The following is an 18,561-nucleotide window of genomic DNA, read 5'->3' as shown; positions in this document are numbered from 1 at the left end:
CAGACTCTGCAAACTGAAAAGAACTCAATGTGAGTGACCAGCAATACTCTGATACGTGTCTAAGTAATCAGATAAATACAGCATTAGGGTAGATGTACTGATAAATGTAGATAAAATCTATGGTTTCCTTTTCTGGAACACCAAATGGTATCTGGTGGGATATGATTTTACTATGACTCACAGCCAAAATGTAGGAAGAAAGCAAAGTCATTTGAGAAAAAATGAGTTCCTGATGAGTGACTGATTGATAGAAAGTTCTCAGCAAAGAAGGGTTCACTTTTCTAGGAGCCAGTGAATGAGCAGTGGATACATGTCAGTCATGAGCATTCATCAGGGTCCTCCTTGTTTTGGAAAAACTTATTTACCAGGCATCCCCCACCCCCACCCCCGCCCAAGAGGCTGAAACTAGAACTACCAGAGAACACAACAGGGACAGGAGAAAGAAGCGGAGGGGTTTGGATTTCCTCCGGGAACTCTTCATCCTTAAACATTCCACTAAGATGTGGACGTAAACACATGGTTGTTTTTGTCCATGGCTCACTCTCTGGCAGGCTGACCCCTAGTCCCAGAGCTCTGTTCTTCTCCTGTCCATCAGCAATGTCTCTTCTGGGCTTCAGGGTTTTCTTATTTGACCAACATAGGATCTCAACTTACTGTTCTTGGGTTCTCAGGGCAGTAATGGGTGGGGGGGAGATCTGCCTCCCCCATCTTGTTTAAGGAAAATAAAATAACTTCCAAAACTCTTGTAAATCCTTCATTTAATCCTCATCTATTAAGCACCTCCCATACAGTTGAGGCTCTGGAGATACAAAAGTAAAGAAGAAATGGTCCCTGACCTCAGGATCAAGGGATACATTAACAACTGCTCTCACTGTTAACAGGCTCTAAGATAATTGATTTCTCTTTTTAAAAAAAATATTTGGGGGGGCAGCTAGGTGGTGCAGTGAATAAAGCACCGGCCCTGGATTCAGGAGGATCTGAGTTCAAATCTAGCATCAGACACTTGACACTCACTAGCTGTGTGACCCTGGGCAAGTCACTTAACCCCAATTGCCCTGCAAAAAAAATATATTTGTATGGATACCTTTTGATTTTAAACATCATCTTCATTTCAGAATATATTCTTACCTCCACTCCCCTATGCTACAATGAATACTTTTAAAAAGTTTACCAAAAGAGTTTCACAAAACATAATAAGAGATCGATCAAGTCCCACTAGAGAATTGAAGTGGACGGGTAGACCATGCCAGAACCATGTCGGGCAGCTATTTGTTCTCAGTGTTTGGTATGCAAAGATCTACATCCATAGTCCCCTACCTTTGGAAAGAAGGGAGAACAGCACTTTCCTTCTGTATAAATCATTTATAAAATAGCTTTGTATGAGTCCTGTGAAAGTGTGGTTGCTTGAATTTTTCTTTTCTTTTAAAAATTATTATTTATTTAAAAAATTCTTTTCTTCCTTCCTTCCTTCCTTCCTTCCTTCCTTCCTTCCTTCCTTCCTTCCTTCCTTCCTTCCTTCCGTTCTTTCTTTCTTTTTGCAGGGCAATGAGGGTTAAGTGACTTGCCCAGGGTCATACAACTAGTAAGTGTCAAGTGTCTGAGTCTGGATTTGAACTCAGGTCCTCTTGAATCCAGGGCCGGTGCTTTATTCACTGAGCCACCTAGTTGCCACCTAACTGGCCCCTATTTTTAATATTCTTTTATAAAAATGAGTCCAAATTCTCCCCCCCTCCACCCTTCCCTCACCCATTGAAGAGGCAGGCAATATATAAATTATACATGGGAAATCATGCCACATTCCATATAAGCCATGTTGCAAAAAAAAATAGTGTGTGTGTGTGGAAATTATATTTCACTCTGCACTCAGAGTTCATCAGTTCACTCTCTGGAGATGGACAGAATTTTTCATCAGGGGTCCTTTGGAATTATGATGCAAGAAAATTCCAAAGGATCCATGATGAAAAATGCTCTCCACTTCCAGAGAGAGAGAAAACTGATGAACTCTGAATGCAGACTGAAGGAGACTTTTTTTCACTTTCTTTATTTTTTCTTCTAAGTTATTCATCACACATTATGGCAGTTACTATGTACAATGATCTCCTGGTTCTGCTCCTGGTTCAGCACCAATTCGTTTTGTCTTCCCAAGTTTTTCTGAAATCATTCTGCTCACCATTTCTTATAGCACAATCATATACCAACTTGCTTAGCCATTCCCCAGTTGATGGGTATCTCCACAGTTTCCAATTCTTTGCCACCACAAAGAGAGCTGCTATAAAATACTTTTGTACAAATATGTCTTTTTTCCCTTTTCTTTGATCTCTTTGTGATACACACCTTGTAGTGGTATGTCTGGGTCAAAAGATATGGACATTTGGGGCAGCTAGATGGCGCAGTAGAGCACCGGCCCTGGATTCAGGAGTACCTGAGTTCAATTCTGGCCTCAGACACTTAACACTTACTAGCTGTGTGACCCTGGGCAAGTCACTTAACCCCAATTGCCCCGCAAAAAAAAAAAAAAAAAAGATATGGACATTTTATAGCCCTTTGTGTGTAGTTCCCAACTGTTCATCAGGATGGTTGGACCAGTTCACAACTCTACCAAGGGTGCATTAGTGTACCAATTTCCCCATATCCGCTCCATATTTGTCATTTTCCCTTTCTGTCATGTTAGCTAATCGGATGGGTGTGAGGTAGTACCTCAGAGGTGTTACAATTGCTGCTTGGAATTTTCAAACTTCAACATTTACTTCGGATTCACTAGAAATTCCAAATTATTTGCATGTGAAGGAAGAGGACAGGTCTTTGGATGTGTTCTTTTTAAGTACAGATGCTCAGAGGCAGGCTGAAAAACCTATTAGGGATGAAGCCCAGAGTCAGAACTCCCAAACTAATGACTGGCCTCCTTTAGCCTAAGCAGTCAGGATGGGCCCAGTCACAAGCTTGGAGAGGAAAACAACTTTGAGGCTCACCTCATATCACCATCATAGTCAAAATTCTTAAATAAATGAATCAAATTTTAAATAATTTAAAATAAAATTTTAAAACTTCTAAATCATCTCTAATACTCTCACTCATATGTTTTCCAACTATACATTGCTGATTTAGAGGGCAGAAGAGGGAGGAAAAGGGAGGGAAAACATCCATTTCTATTTAATCCAATATACTTGATAGAAGTAAAGTTGACAAACACTGTAAGTGCAGCGTGCCAATGGGTTCAAGTTGGCAAATCAAAGAGCTACCATGTAGAAAGAAGAGCATGGTTTTGCTTTTAAGTTTTTTCATTATCCCATCACGATTCAGTCATTTTTCAGCCATGTCCTGCTCTTCATGACCCCATTTAGTGTTTTCTTGGCAAAGATACTGGAGTGATTCGCTTCAAAAGAAATGTCCTTTTTAAGGTGACATATAGTGTTTGATTGGGATTTGCAGTAATATTGTTAATAAGCATACGCTTGATATTTTGTTATAACAAAAAGTGGCACCAGGATTTTCAGTACTTATGTAATAAACAACCCACATATGTATAACACTCTGAGATTTACAACAACTCTGTAAGGTAGATAGCACAAATATTATCCCCATTACACAGATAAGAAAGTAGAGATTCAAAGGCAAAGTTACTCAACCACACTGTCACACAGTCTAAGTCCAATGCTCTTTCTGCTATACCGCCCTACACAGTGAGTCCAGACACTAATATATCAATAGAACAACCATTTCAACAGATGCAATGACTCAACTGGTTTGAGGGAGACATCTCACCAGCTTCCAAAAGGGAGACAGACAGACAGGTGGGTGAGAGACAGAAGGACATGGAGACAAACACCAGGCTAGAGAGAGAGACAGACGAGACATCCAGAGAGAGGCAGAGCCGCTGAGAGTGCCAGACAAAGGGAGAACTCACAGGGGCCAGTTTGAGGTCTTGCAAGATGTCATCAAAGTAATGGAACTCTGAAAACTCCAGCTCGACCATCTCATTCTTGAGCTCGAGGATGCGGCCCATGACCGCGTCCAGCACTTGCCGGATGAGGATGCGCTTCTGCGGGTGCACGATCTGGTCGTAGGCATTCTCCAGGTTGCGGAAGATCTGCACGTACTTGATGTAGAAGGTGGCCAGCATTTGGAAGATCATCACCTGGTCCTGGGGTGGCTCCAGAGCCTTCTCAGACTCTCCCTCCAGCAGAGAGTTCAGGGCTTCTTGGGCTTCTTCCCACATCTTATTGTAGGTTCTGAAAGAAGAAAGAACAGCTTGAAGAATGGAAATAGAAACAAAGTGGCGCCATAGTGCACCGAGCACCAAGCTGGAGTCAGGAAGACCAGTTCAAATCTGGCCTCAGACACTGACTCACTAGCTGTGTGACTCTGGGCAAATCACTTAACCCCCTTTGCCTCAGTTTCCTCCTCTGTAAAATGAGCTGGAGAACAAAATGGCAAACCACTCCATTAGCTCTGCCAAGAACACCCCAAACGGGGTCACGATAGTTGCACACAATGAAAAATGGCTGAAGACTAACTGCATGGAAGTCATCAAAGGTTCTCTCTGACGGCAGAGCATCATAAGACCTGAGTCCAAAGGGGCTCAGATCCCGTTGTACGACTGGGGTGAGACAGAACAAAAGAAGTCCCTGGCTCTGACTGACCCCAGTGGCTGGGAGCCAGGGAGATGCAGACTAGAGACGAGATGCTTCCTTGGTGGGGTCAGATAAGCTCAACTTGGGGCGAGGTCCTAACACCGAGGAAAAACCACTCCAATTATGCACCCTTCATATGATCACCCCCCCTGTCCCCCCCCGCCCGAGCATATCAATCAGCAGACCTTGATTTAGCACTTCACAAGTGTTCAGGCAAGAAAAATCAAGATAACAGTCACTCTGTGTCAAGGCCTATTCTGGGCATACAAAGAAAGGGGAAGACCCAGTCCACTTGCTCAAGGAACTCATAATTTAAGGGGAAGGCAACCAGTAAACAGCTATGTTCTAAGCAAGGGAAAGTAAAACAATAAAAATAAATGAAGCTGTTGCCCACCCTGAAGACCTTACATTCTACCTATATCCACCTACAGCAACTGTTTTTGTTCTGCCCAGAAGCTCTGAGGGTCTTCCCCTCCCAGACTGATTCTTTGGTGAAGGTAAACTAGGCCAACCATTCTTACCTAGCTTTAATCACTAAGTGGGTGTAGCCCCAGAAAAACCGAGACATGGCTTAGAAAGGCCAAGGTTCCCCACTGGATCCCAGCACATCTCCATTTGTCCTGACTTACGTCTTGCCACTGGACTCCGATGGCTCTGGAGGAGAGAGCAAGGCTGATGTCTTTGCACTGCTCTGCCTCATTTAAATTCAATTCACTTGTAAGTCAGGACATCACCCTGCTGATGTCACTGGTCCTCTCCAAGAACTAACCAGCAATAATCTCCTTAAAAGGAAGGCAAAGGGGGGGGGGCAACTGGGTGGCACAGTGGATAAAGCACCAGCCCTGGATTCAGGAGGACCTGAGTTCAAACGTGGCTTCAGACACTTGACACTTACTAGCTGTGTGACCCTGGGCAAGTCACTTAACCCCCATTGCCCAACAAAAAAAAAAAAAAAAAAGGAAGGCAAAGGAAGAAATGAATGCGAGTTAACAAATGCCTCTAAAACGTAGGCCACAGCTCATTTCAGGAAGAAGACTGTTAGCTTGAACATGGAAATGCTAACCCTCACTGTTTTTCTATGAAGATGCACTGGGACCTATCTCTTTACGCCACATAATTTATGGTCACACAATTAAAAGGGACTATACCATTTTTCTCACTTTTGGATTAGATGAATAATTACTATACAAATCCCAACAAAACCTAACAGTGTGTATGCCGCAGCTGTCTGTCTTGATTTAATATGAAAAGTCTACATTTTGCCAGTTTCCCATGTTTTTATGGGTTCTGAGCTAAGGCTGTCAGAATTATTTTCCCCAGGTACTTAACAAACAAATTGCTTTTTCATATATGGGGGCAAAGGGACTCATGAGAAAGTGCTTCACTTAGATTAGTTGGGGAAAAAAAATCCTATCTGCATATAGAGCAATCAGTGAGTATATTGGCTCCAGATTGGAAAATAAGATACATAAAGATTTAATGGTTTGAAAAATCCTCTTCTTCTTTATCCTCATTCCCTGGTGAGTGAGATGTGATCAAATAATAAATAAAGTCCCTAAAATAGTTGCCTAGTACTCTGCAGTCAATGGGATGCCTTTATGTTAATTTTGTTACTAGAAATATAATTGAGAGCTTAATTTGCATTTGTCTACAGGGAAAATGCTATGTAAACTAAGTTAGAATCGAGGACTAATGAAATGATCACAAGGTTAACAGATTCCATACATGCCCTGCACAATCTTCTCCTTAATCTCACCCCAAATGCTCCTCTGCAGAAAATATTCAGTACTACATCACTGCTAACTTTTAAAAAAACAATTAGATATCTAAGGGAAAATGAAGGTTTGGAAGGAAATGATAATTTAAGTATTAATAGAGGTTTATCTGCCTCCTCCCTCAAAAACTGGTGAAGTAAGCAGGGTGTACCAATAGTTAGAGTTTTCTTTTCTAAGGTTTAAGTTTAAACCCCAAATACTTCAAATACCTTAAGCGATCAAGCTTAAAACCACACTAACTGTTGTTGGGGGTTGTTTATTCGTTGTTGAAGAGGACTAATGACATCACGGGTGACGTCTTGACTTGCGTGTGAATTGTATTTAAGGGAGGCTGAGTTAAGTTATCCTGGATAAGACCAGGAAGCACAGTTAAGTGGTGTCAGAAGCACGCTAAAGTGATGATGGCAGATTGCTTTCATCTCCTGGGATCCTTTTTTTACCCAGAGCAAAGGATCTACTAATTTCTTGGTTTGCATTAGTGAAAAATTCAGCCTTGAAATGGTAGTATGGCCAACAAAGGGAGCTTTAATTCTGAGCCCCATTTTCACTAACAGGAAGGAATTTGGCTATTGGAGTGGAAAGGGTGGGAACCATGGGGAAAGTGACTGCTTGCTTCTAGAGTCTGTGATTGAGAGGGAGAAGACAGATCAGAGTAGTCTAGCATAAACCCTAGATTTGGAGAGGGAAAATTGCAAAGGCTTCAGAGGATCACCTGAAGTAGAATTCTACAGATGAAATCAATGCAGAAAAAATTAGAAAATTCTTACAAAACGATATTGTGAAGACTAGGAGGGAACCTATTCTAATGAGGAGGAAAACAAGCGTTGTCTAAAGAGGCTAATGTGGATGGCCAACTAACTGAGGTTTGGGAAAAAATGCACAAAGTAAGTAAGCAGGGAATTCTATTTGCTGCAGATATGATAGTTTACTTAGAAAACATCAGAGAATCAGTAAAGGAGGCTAATTAATAAATGAATAATTTCAGTAAAGTAGCAGGTTAGAAAACACATACCACCAAATCAATGCTATTTGTGTATAGCAATAAAAAAATTAAGGAAGAAAAAAAGTAAAGTTTCAAAAGACCTAGAAAATGCATTAAAAATATGAGCCAATCTATCAAGGCATCTTCAGGACAAACAAATAAAATTATAAAACACTCTTTAAATAAAGACTAACTTAAATAATTGGGGGTATAGTCATTGATTATGATTGTGTCATACCGATATACTAAAATGAAAATACTACCTAAATTAATGCATAGGTTTAGTGGTATACCAATTAAAATACAAAAGGAACAGTTTATAGAGATAAACAAAATAACAGAATTCACTTGGAGGAACAAAAGGTCTAATTTCAAGGGAAATAAAGAATAAAATAAAGGAGGAAGAGCACTTTCAGACACAAAATTATACTTGAAATTAGTAATTATCTAAAAAAATTGGTATTAGTTAAAAGAGAAAAATAAAATAATGGAAAAGACCAAGGAAGGATCAGAAACTATTGAACTCAATAAATCAGTATTAAGCAAGTCTGAGTACATGGTTTGACAAGAATTCTTGGGAAAATTAGAACACAGTTTGGTAGAAATTAGGCTTAGACCAAAGTCTAATACCAAATAAAACAAGAAGCTCTAAATAGATATATTACATGAATATTAAAGTTCATACCATAAAAAAATTAAAAGAGAACCAGATCTGTTACTTTTTATACCTATGGCTAATAGAGGCAATCAAAAAAGATAAAATGAGCATGAAATTAAAAAGCTTTTGCATGAACAAAATCAATACAACTAGACAAAAAGGAAGGTTGTCAATTAGGGAAAAAGTATACCAAATTATCTTAGAGAAGAGCCTGATATCCAAGCTATATAGGTGAGTTAAATGAGTATAAAAAATCAGAAGTCTTTCCTTAATGGATAAGTAGTCAAGAATATGAATAAGCAGTTCTCTAGTGAAGAATTCCAAACTATTTTTTCTAATAATAAAACATTTTTATTTATAGTTTTGAGTTTCAAATTTTATCCCTTCTTCCCTCTGTAACGATTGGAATGACGCCACCTGCTGGAGACCTACTGTAGAAGAGTTCCACCCATGAAGCGAAGGTTTTTGAGGGCAAGACCAGGAGTCTTTTCTGTGGCATCAGGAAGTGACGCGGGCGAGTGGGAGGAGGAAGGAAGAGACTGGCGCTCTGTCTCAGGCTTTTTTTCCTTTGGACTCTGGTGGAGAGCGGAGCTAAAAATGTGCTCTCCCTTTAATAGATAGGAATTTAGGCCTTTTTCTCTCTCTTTACCAAATTCTTATTCTCCTTAATAAATGCTTAAAAGTCTAACTCTTGCTAAAGCTTATAATTTATTGGCGACCACTCATTAGATATTTTAGACAGTTTAGCTAGAATTTTAGCACTTAACACCTCCCTACCCTGCCCCCTCTCTGAGGCAGTAAGCAATCAGATGTGGGTTATATATGTGCAATTATGTAAAACATTACGATATTAGTAATTTTCTATAAGAAAATTTAATAAAGAAAAGAAGTAGATAAAAGAAAAAAATTAAAGTGAAAATAGCATGTGTCAGTTTGTGTTCAATATTAGTTCTTTCTTTGGGGGTGGATAGTACATTTCATCATAGTCCATTGGGATTGTCTTGGATCATTGTATTGCTGAGAAAAATTAAGTCATTCACAGTTTTTCATCAAACAATATGGTTGTCTATGTGTACAATGTTCTTTTGGTTCTGTTCTCTTCACTATACATCAGTTCATATCAGTCTTTCCAGGCTTTTCTGAAATCATCCTGCTTGTCATTTCTTATAGCACAATAATATTCCATCACCATCATATACCATAGCTTGTTTAGCCGTTCCTCAATTGATGGGCATTCCTTTGAAAATTCCAAATGATTAACAATTGTATAAACAATTGCTACAAATCATTAATAATAAAAGAAATATAAACCAAAACAATTTGGGATTTCACTTTACATGCAGAAAAATGACAGAGATGGCAAAACATGGAAGTAATCAACATTGGAGGGGTTGTGGAAAGATGGGTACATATACACAGTTGGTGGAGCTGTATGTATTGGTCCAATCATTCTGGAAAGCAATCTGAAATCATGCTAAGAAAGTGAGTACAATATCCATATCCTTTGATCCAGGAATACCACTACTTAGCCCATATTCCAGCAAGGTCAGAGATAGAAAGATAGGTTCTACAAGTACCAAAATCTTTAGAGTAGTACCTTATGTTGAAGTAAGGAACTAGAAACAAAGTATGCCCATCAGTTGGGGAAAGGCTAAACAAATTGTAGTATATTACTTTTATGAAATATTAATTCCACATAAGAAATTAAGAATATGAAGAATAAGCAAAGCATATAAAGACATGAACTGTTACAAAATAAGCAAAAATGGGGAAACAACGTATATGATTATTACAATGTCTATGGAAGGAACCAAAAAAGATCAAAATTGATTTTACTGCATTAAAATGAACAAAACTGGCTGAAGAGATGAAAAAAATTGACTTACCTTCTTTGTAGAGATAGAGGACTATAGGTATGAAAAATTGCATTTATATCAAACTCATTTCATGTTGGTTAGTTGGAATATTTGGAAAGAGATATATTTGGTGACTAAAAAGATATAAAACAAAAAATTCTCATTTAGAAAAAGATAAAATAGCTAATTTTGATTATATGAAATTGAAAAGCTTTTACATGAACAAAATCAATGTTACTAATAAAAATGAAGCTGTCGGGGCAGCTAGGTGGTGCAGTGGATAGAGAACTGGCCTTGGATTCAGGAGGACCTGAGTTCAGATCCAGCCTCAGACACTTGACACTTAACTAGCTGTGTGAACTTGGGCAAGTCACTTAACCCCAATTGCCTCACCAAAAAAAAAAAAAAAATTAAGCTGTCACATGGCGGGGGGGGGGGAATCTTTGTATCAAATATCTTTGATAAGGGTTTGATATCCCAGATATATGAAGGATCAAAATAAAATAATAAAACCAGAATCCATTCTCCCATTGATCTATAGTCCAAAGATATGAACAAATAGTTCTCAAAAGAAGTACAAATTATTAATAGGTATATGAAAGATTGTTTCAAATCATTAAAAATAAAAGAAACAAAAATTACACCATAGGCCAATGAGCTTGATTTTGATTCATGTGAAAATTCTAGAATAGATCATTAAAATGATGATTTGTGAACATCTAGGAAAACAGGTCATCATGTCTTCATCAAGAACAGATCAGGGCAGAACACATTCATTTCTTTTTTGTTTTGACAGTCAGTAAAGTAGCAAATCAGGGTAATGACGTAGATGCCATTTACCTAGATTTCAGCAAAGCATTTGGCAAACATGGAGATGTGGGCTGGATAATAATTCCATTACATGGTCTTCTTATACCTCGCACTCGCCTCCCATCCCTATGTACTCTGTTTTAGTAACACTGTCATCCTTGTTGTTCTTTGCACAGGATAATCCATCTCCTGATCCAGATATTTTTTTCCAGCTTCACCTCATGCCTAAAATACTCTCCCCTTCATCTCTGCTTATTGCCTTCCCTAACTTCTTTCAAGTCTCATTTAAAATCTTATCTTCTACAAGAAGCCTTTGAGAATTCCTCTTCATTCTGGCGCTTCCCCTTTGTTATTTATTTTCTCTTTTCCCTACACATAATTTGTTTGTACACCAGTTATTTGCACGTTGTCTCCTTACCGTGCCTTGTACATAGTAGGTGCTTAATAAAGGCTTGTTGACTGACATGAAACTGATGGAGTGATTGAACTCAAAGAATTGTTGTTCTTTCTCCTCCTTCAGCAGCCAAAGAAGCCTCTGCCAATTGTTTTATTCTCCCCTGAGGGGTTCTCCATCAGTGGTCAATATTGCCCTGCAGCCTCCTCCTGGGATTGTACCTCCACTCCCACCAGGTTTTGGACCACACATGTTCCATCCAAGGGGACCACCACCTCCCTTCTTGTGACCCATCCACTATACTCAGGATCCCCAGAAGATGGTGGTTCACGGAGGAAAACACAGAAGTTCCTAATATCCCGCTATAGTGGTTGCACTGTGAGGAGGAAAGGTGCCTTAGAAACGTGCCGTGTAAATCTTGGAAAAATATTTTGTGGATTTTGATCATTGTCAATGTGGGAAGCCTCTAAAGGTTCTTGAGCATTAGTGTGACATAGATGCATTTCCAGACAGTGGTTCAGCATCTGTGTGAAGGCTGGATTGGAGAAGAGAGAGACTTGAGGTAGGGAAACCACATAAGAAACTAGTTAAGATGGGATGAGAGTCTGAACTAGAGTAGTTTATGGTAAGAATAGGGATAAGGGAAAAATGTTTGGGAGAGATAATTAGCAATACTTAGCAACCCACTGAATATAGGGGGTGAATGAAAGAAATGAGTCAATGGTGATTTGGAGGTTGGCATGAGTCAATGGTGATTCCCATCTAATCAGTCTACACACACACACACACACACACACACACACACACACACACACACACACACACACACACATACACACACATACACATACACACACACACCACCACCACCACCACCACCACCCCTCTATGCCCTTGCCTATGCTATTTCTCCAACTAGAATACTATTTTCCTGCCCCTACCCCTAATTTTACCAATCTAATTCTTACCTTTAAGACCCAGTTTCTATTACATCTTCAAGATTTACCTGATTGGCTAAGTTAATAGTTCTTACTTCCTCTGAAACCCAAGCCCACATTTTTTAAATATCTCATATTAATTTGCTGTACTGTTATCTTCCACCTCTAGCCAAAACTTTCCTTGAGGGCAGGGAGTGTGTCTTAGGCAACTTTGCCCCTGAGCACTGAACAGAGAGCTGTCTATAGCAGACACAGATCAATGACTATTGAGACTTCTGTGCAGGCAGATACAGGCGGTGCTGTCCAAGACCTGAAGGCACATATACCTTGGCAAAGGGGAAGTGAGCAATACTTTCAGTTTCACCTTTGATTCTTCCTCTCTCAGTCCAACCCCTCCCCCACCAATTCCTGTCGGTTCTGCATCTTGCATTTGTCCTATTTCTAATGAAAGCTTCTTCATCTCTTGTCTGGACTATGTATAATAGCCTCATAAATGGTCTTCATGCGTAGAGTCAATCCCCATTGGGTCCATCTTTGCCAGATCCTTCAAAATAATCCTCTTAATTTACAGATACCATAAGCTCCTTAAGGCCAAGAATGATAACATTTTGCTTTATAATCCAGCGTCATGTCACTTCCTTTTTCAAAAAACTACCTAAATTTTTTTTTAATCTGTAGTTTATTATGGACAGTCATTTAAAGCTCTCCAGAATCTGGCTCCTACATTTCCAGGCTTGTTGCACATTAGTCCCCTTCACAATATTACTTCCCAGCCAAGGAAACTCTTTTTTCTCAACTTGATATCTTGTCTCCCATTTCCATGTATTCACACAAGCTACCCTCTCCTCAGACTATCTCGTTCAGAATCAAGGTTCAGATCAGGCATGACCTTTGTGAAACAATCCTTGACTTCCCCAGGTTCTGGTATTCTCTCCCTTCTCAAATGACCATTTCATAGTCGTAGAGCTGATGGGGACCTTAGAGCTCATAAATCCCTTCTTTTTAGAGATGAGGAAACTGAGGCCCACAGAACAGAAAAGACCTGCTCATGGTCACAAAGTGCCACTACCATAATCAAACCTATGTCCCCTGACTCCAAATCACCGCACTCCAGCTGAATATAAGCTTTTTTTTTAAGTGAGGCAATTGGGGTTAAGTGACTTGCCCAGGGTCACACAGCTAGTAAGTGTTAAGTGTCTGAGGCTGGATTTGAACTCAGGTCCTCCTGAATCCAGGGCTGGTGCTTTATTGACTGCGCCACCTAGCTGCCCCCTGAATATAAGCCTTTTGAGGGCAGGAGTTGCTTCATTTTTGTCTTTGCACAGTGCCTGAATTAAATCACAGTCACTCAAAACAAATCAGCACAACAATCCACACAGGGAAAAATAAGAGGAAGAAAAAGTATACGAGGAAAATTTTGACATGCAGTTTGATGGGCATCCCATTGAGTTATTCTATCACTAACTATAACTTGGAAAGTGGAACAATGATCTAGGTCACTGACGAATAAGAGGAAGCTATCAGGCTAGACTGCTTTGGAAAAATTATCTAGGACGTTCAAACATCCAACTCCCTCTGACACATAATCCATCTTTTTAACCTCAGGGTTGCTCCCTTGATGCAACGTGGCTACAAATGTTGTAACACTACCAGAGCTAGAGAATGTCACCCAAAAGGGATATACGTGGTGAGCCTAAGCCAACTTTGGTATATCAGCTATGGTATAGAGCAGACCTTATCTCTTCTCCAGAAACCTCCAAAGTAATTAATTAATGTTCTTCGAATAAATGAAATGTTACCAATAAAGACTGGTATGCAGGAACTGAAATAAAGTATATAATTAAGGAAATGGATGACAGTAAAGGAATGGGCTAGTTATGAAATGAGAGTATAATCACAGCATTTGAGAGCTTCTCTAATAGCCACTAAGTGTTTAAAATTCCTAGAAGAAGGTCCCCAGCATGGCACGTAAACCACCAAGGGCAAGAATCATGCAGGAGGTGAAAGGTTGGGTGTGTTACAATGGAGGCCATGACTGAATTAATAAAATCACAAATCCATTCAAGTTGCCGAGTCTCTGTTTTTTCATTGAAGGCTATTACAATTTTTTTCAGAATATATTATTAAAGGGAATTTGGTAAATAATATTTATAGGGTTTGTATGGAACAAAGTGTTATATTCTAGTTCTAGCTCATGAAATGTAAAGACTGAAATGAATTTATCAAATACTGGGAAACTACAGAAGTAAATGGAGAAAATATAATTTCATATAAAAAAATGGATAAAGACTAGACTTGTGATATACTGGTATGGAGAGGCCCTGGCAAGGAAACTCCTTCTACTGCTGCAGGTAAATATCATAGATTCTTTCTTTCTTTTTTTTTTGCAGGGCAATTGGGGTTAAGTGACTTGGCTCTGAGACTAGCTCTCTAACCACTGTTTCTCATAAGAGAATGAAGAAATTTAAAATAAAAAAAATCTGAGGTGAAGGAATCATTGAACAGTGGATTCCAGGGGGGAAATGATAAGAATCCCTTTGTCCTGGAAGGGAGGATTAGAGCTGCCCTTTTGGAGAGGGTCCTTCTGTCACACCCACACCCTCCCAAAGTGGGGGCTCATGAACGTGGTCACTCTCACCTGTCCTACCCCAAGGTCTCACACTCCCACATTCACTTGTCTGATCACAGCCTCCTGCCTCCTCCCCCGTACATCTTCCTCATGCTTGTACTGAATCTCCAGTCACTCTCATCCGTCCCCCAGTTCCACAGCCCCTCCTATTCTCCTTGTCAGTCTGTCATTTTCTGCCTTTACTTTGCTCCCTACCCATGACCAGCCATTTCACTGCCATATTAACTACAACCTCCTAGCAATGTTGGGGACTGTGGTACCATTTCAGGCCGGGCAACCTCCATCAGACCGATTTCTCTTTGTTATTCTTTTGGGTTTTTTTTCACTCTTCCTTCCTATTGCAGCTCACCTTCCTTGAGCTTTGCAGAAGGTCATCCATACGGTTTCATGGCAAATTCATCCCATGGCCTTCATTGCTGCACCTTCACAATTCTTTTATTTGTCTCTTTTCTCGACATTCTCTATCTTTACTATTCAAACCCCTTTATGTCCTTTTTGGAATCCCCTGCTCTGTGACCCCTATGCCCTAATTCTCTCTCTAAGCAGAAGGCTTTCCCTCCCAATCTCCTAATCAAAGGCTTATTATCCTTTTATTATATTTTCATTTTTTATTTATTATTTTTACTTGAGCCCGAGCTATAAGAGACCTTAGAGGTTATTTGTCCAATGCCCTAAATTTACAAATAAGGAAAATGGAACCCCAGAGAGCTGAAGTGACTCAGCATCGTAGAATCTTAGGATTCCAAAGCTTAAAGGAGACTTAGGGGTTGTTATGTCGAATTCCATCATTTTAAAAAAGAGGAAGTTGGGTGATTTGCCCAAGATGGCACATGTGGTACATGACGGCACATGGCAGAGCCGAGATTCAAAAACAGGTCTTCTTCTTCCAGAAAAGAGGCTCTTTCCACTGCAGCACACTGCCTTCCTGAAGAGATCGAGGCACTGAGGGGTTCATTTGTTGGTTTTGGCTTTTTCTCTTTTAATTTGCTCAATGAAGGGGTGGTGGGTGGTGGGAAGGACAGAATTAAAAAAAAAAAACTACTTGTTATTTGAAAAATTTAAAGGATTCTACCAGTCTCTGTTTAAAAAGAGAGACAAGCTACCTGTGAGCACCCCTTAATTCCCCTCTGCCACACGTTAGAGCTTCTCTCTTCATGCTTACCCTGGCTCTCCTCCTTCCCTCCAGCTTCAAACAAGGAGGTGGCTTCCCACCTGTAGCCTTCTTCCCATGCTGCCTGGCTCTACCAGGATGTGGCTCCACCAGCCAACCCTTCTTTCTTCTGTATCTTCTGATTGCCTTCAAATGAACCCTTCACCTCAGCCTATAAACATCCTCTGGTATCTCCTTTGCCTTGGATACACTGCCTCCTCTTCCTCACCTTCTCTCAGGCTCCACCTTTACTCCCTACTCACTCTGGAATTGCCTGGAATCCGACTTCAGTTCCCACCATTTTGGGGACCTCAGAAAGCTGTTTTAGCAATGAGTTTCTTTTTTAAAAAATTTTTTTAATTTTAATTTTTAAAATTTTGTTGAGGCAATTGGGGTTAAGTGACTTGCCCAGGATCACACAGCTAATAAGTGTCAAGTGTCCGAGGCTGGACTTGAACTCAGGTCCTCCTGAATCCAGGGCGGGTGCTCCATCCACTGCGCCACCTAGCTGCCCCTAGCGATGAGTTTCTAGGGGCCAAGTTCAGTCGCCTTTTCTCAGCTCTCTGGATAACACGTGACGCTATTGGCTCTCTCCTCCTTTTTCAAACATTTGTCCTTGACACTGCCTTCTTCTGGCTTGTGTACAGGGTTACTCATTTCCCCTGCCCTTCTCTGTTTCCTCTTCCCGATTCTCTTCTTCATCCTGCCTCCTAACATCAGTATTCTCCAAAGCTCTGTCCTGGGCCCCTATCCCTTCTCTAACTATCCTTTCCCTCGGCGATATCATAGCTTCTGTTTATCACCACTACTGGGAAGCCTCTACCACAATGCAACCCTGCTGAGGCCAGGCACAGTCTATTTCAGCACCTGTGTCTCTGGAACCGACACGATGCCTGCCAAAGCATAGATAGTTCATACAGGCTTGACTGATTTGAAAAATTGTTTAAGTAATATGTGAGAGGTCTCCTAGGAAGTCGTAAGCAAGACTGATGGACATGGTTGATTTCCAAGGAGGAGGAGGGAAGAGTCAGAGGGAACAAGAGACAGGCATCCAGAGCTAGAAGGACTCTTAAGGATTACAAAGTGAGCCAAAGTACTGAAACAGGACAAGTGATGTTAACACGGATTTTTGACATAAATTGCATCCTGTATGTCTGGCTCTGCAATGACATATGGTAGGTAGAAATTCATAAACTAATACAAATTTGCTAAATCACGGTCATAGAAACCATGGTTGCCTTCCAGATCTGTTGGAAAGGACGCCAGAGGTCATTCTGGCCAACAAGCTGTTCTTGGCTTGTGCTTGGAAGGAGATCTGCCTCCATTCTAGGCAGCCTATCCTGCCTCAGCATAGATCTCAGCGTTTAAGAGTTTTCCTGCCAGTCAGTTTAAACATGCGTCTTCCATTCCCCCCACTGCTTCCAATTCTGCTGTCTGGGGTCAAAAAGCACAAGGTGAGCCCCTCTTCCACGTGCCAGTCCCACAGATACCCGGAGAAAGCTGACACCTCCCTCATGAGTCCTCTCTTCTCCAGGGTCCACACCACTAGATCATTCCTTTGGCAGGCTCACAGAAACTCCAGACCCTTCACAGGAATCCAGCGACCCTCAAGGCTCTGGATACGCTCTAGCTTGTCAACAATACTCAAGCGAGCAATGGAGCTGAGATTTCATTCCTGGGGAACTCAGGAATGTACGGAAGTTCCCTCTGCCAACTCAGAGGACAATCCATTTAGGACTAGAATGTGTCCTAGAGAATTTCTTGAGGCACACAGATGTGAAGTGAATCTCCAGGGGTTCACATACCTGAGTCAAAGATGGGACCTGAACTCAGATCTTTGTTATCCACAACTTGTCCACTATCCCAAGACGGTTCTGAATTCAATAAACTCAGAGAATGATGCAATGAAAAGAGCACTGGATTGCGGGCGGGGGAGGGGGGTGTCTGAGGATCTGGGTTCAAATCTTCGCACTATCTCTTTATTACCTGTGTGATCTTAGGCAAGTCTCTGGACCTCAGTTTCTTCATCTGTAAAATGAGTGGGTTGTCCTAAATGGATTCTGAGGTCTCTTCCAACTTTAAACCTATGCTTCTGTGATTCCTTCGGAATCTAATTTATCGTGCTTTATGTGCTAAATTACTTGTCCGGGACGGGGGAAGGGGGGGGGGGGGAGGGTAGCAGGGACCGGCAGTGGTTGCAAAGATCAGCTTTCTGAGGTTAAGTCCGGCGCTCTGTCTCCATGTTTGTCCCCTTCCCTAGTCTTAGTCCCCTCTCCCCCAGTTTGTCGCTGTGCATTGCTGTCGCCTATGGAGCTTGTGGTGTTCTAGAAGCCCCAGCTCGTCTTCGTGGGCTGAGCCGCCCTCCCTCGCGCAGGTACTCACGCGTTAGACATGGTGGGGCCGGGGGTTCGCTACCAAGGGGCGCAGAACTTCACAGAAGGGTAGGCCGCGGCTTCTTTGGGGGACTTCTTTGGGGAGCGGAGGGGAGGGGGCGGCGGCAGCGGGGGTGGACACACAGCAGCAGCTCAGCAACAGGACGCTGCGCTTGCGCTCTACCTCCTCCCTTCCTTCATCCCTCCCTTCTCCGCGTCCTGCGGCCCCAGGGTTACTATGGAGATGACGCCTGTGCGTGCTGGGTGGGATGAACCATCTGGCGATAGAGAGGGGGAGAAGAGGCTCCCCTCAAACATAAGTCCTTAGTCCAGCCCTGCCTAGCCTGGCCCATTGAGCTACTTAGC

The 18,561-nt window shown here is 41.3% G+C and overlaps 1 protein-coding gene across 1 annotated transcript in view; it reads right to left on the bottom strand.

Annotated features, from left to right (window-relative positions):
• The window catches only part of IQCA1 (IQ motif containing with AAA domain 1), a 220,034-nt gene extending 201,702 nt beyond the window's left edge, over nt 1-18,332 (bottom strand). Inside the window, exons 1-2 of the mRNA XM_044005245.1 lie at nt 18,206-18,332; nt 3,905-4,229 (exon numbers count right to left, since the gene is read on the bottom strand). Of these exons, the coding sequence (XP_043861180.1) occupies nt 3,905-4,229; nt 18,206-18,216 (336 nt within the window). The 5' untranslated portion in view covers nt 18,217-18,332. The remainder of the gene's footprint in view (nt 1-3,904; nt 4,230-18,205) is intronic.
• Nucleotides 18,333-18,561: the final 229 nt, after the last annotated feature.

Source organism: Dromiciops gliroides, chromosome 4 (genome assembly GCF_019393635.1).
Source record: "Dromiciops gliroides isolate mDroGli1 chromosome 4, mDroGli1.pri, whole genome shotgun sequence".
In the NCBI taxonomy this organism is placed as follows: Eukaryota; Metazoa; Chordata; class Mammalia; order Microbiotheria; family Microbiotheriidae; genus Dromiciops; species Dromiciops gliroides.
This window is presented reverse-complemented; position numbering and strand designations above follow the sequence as displayed.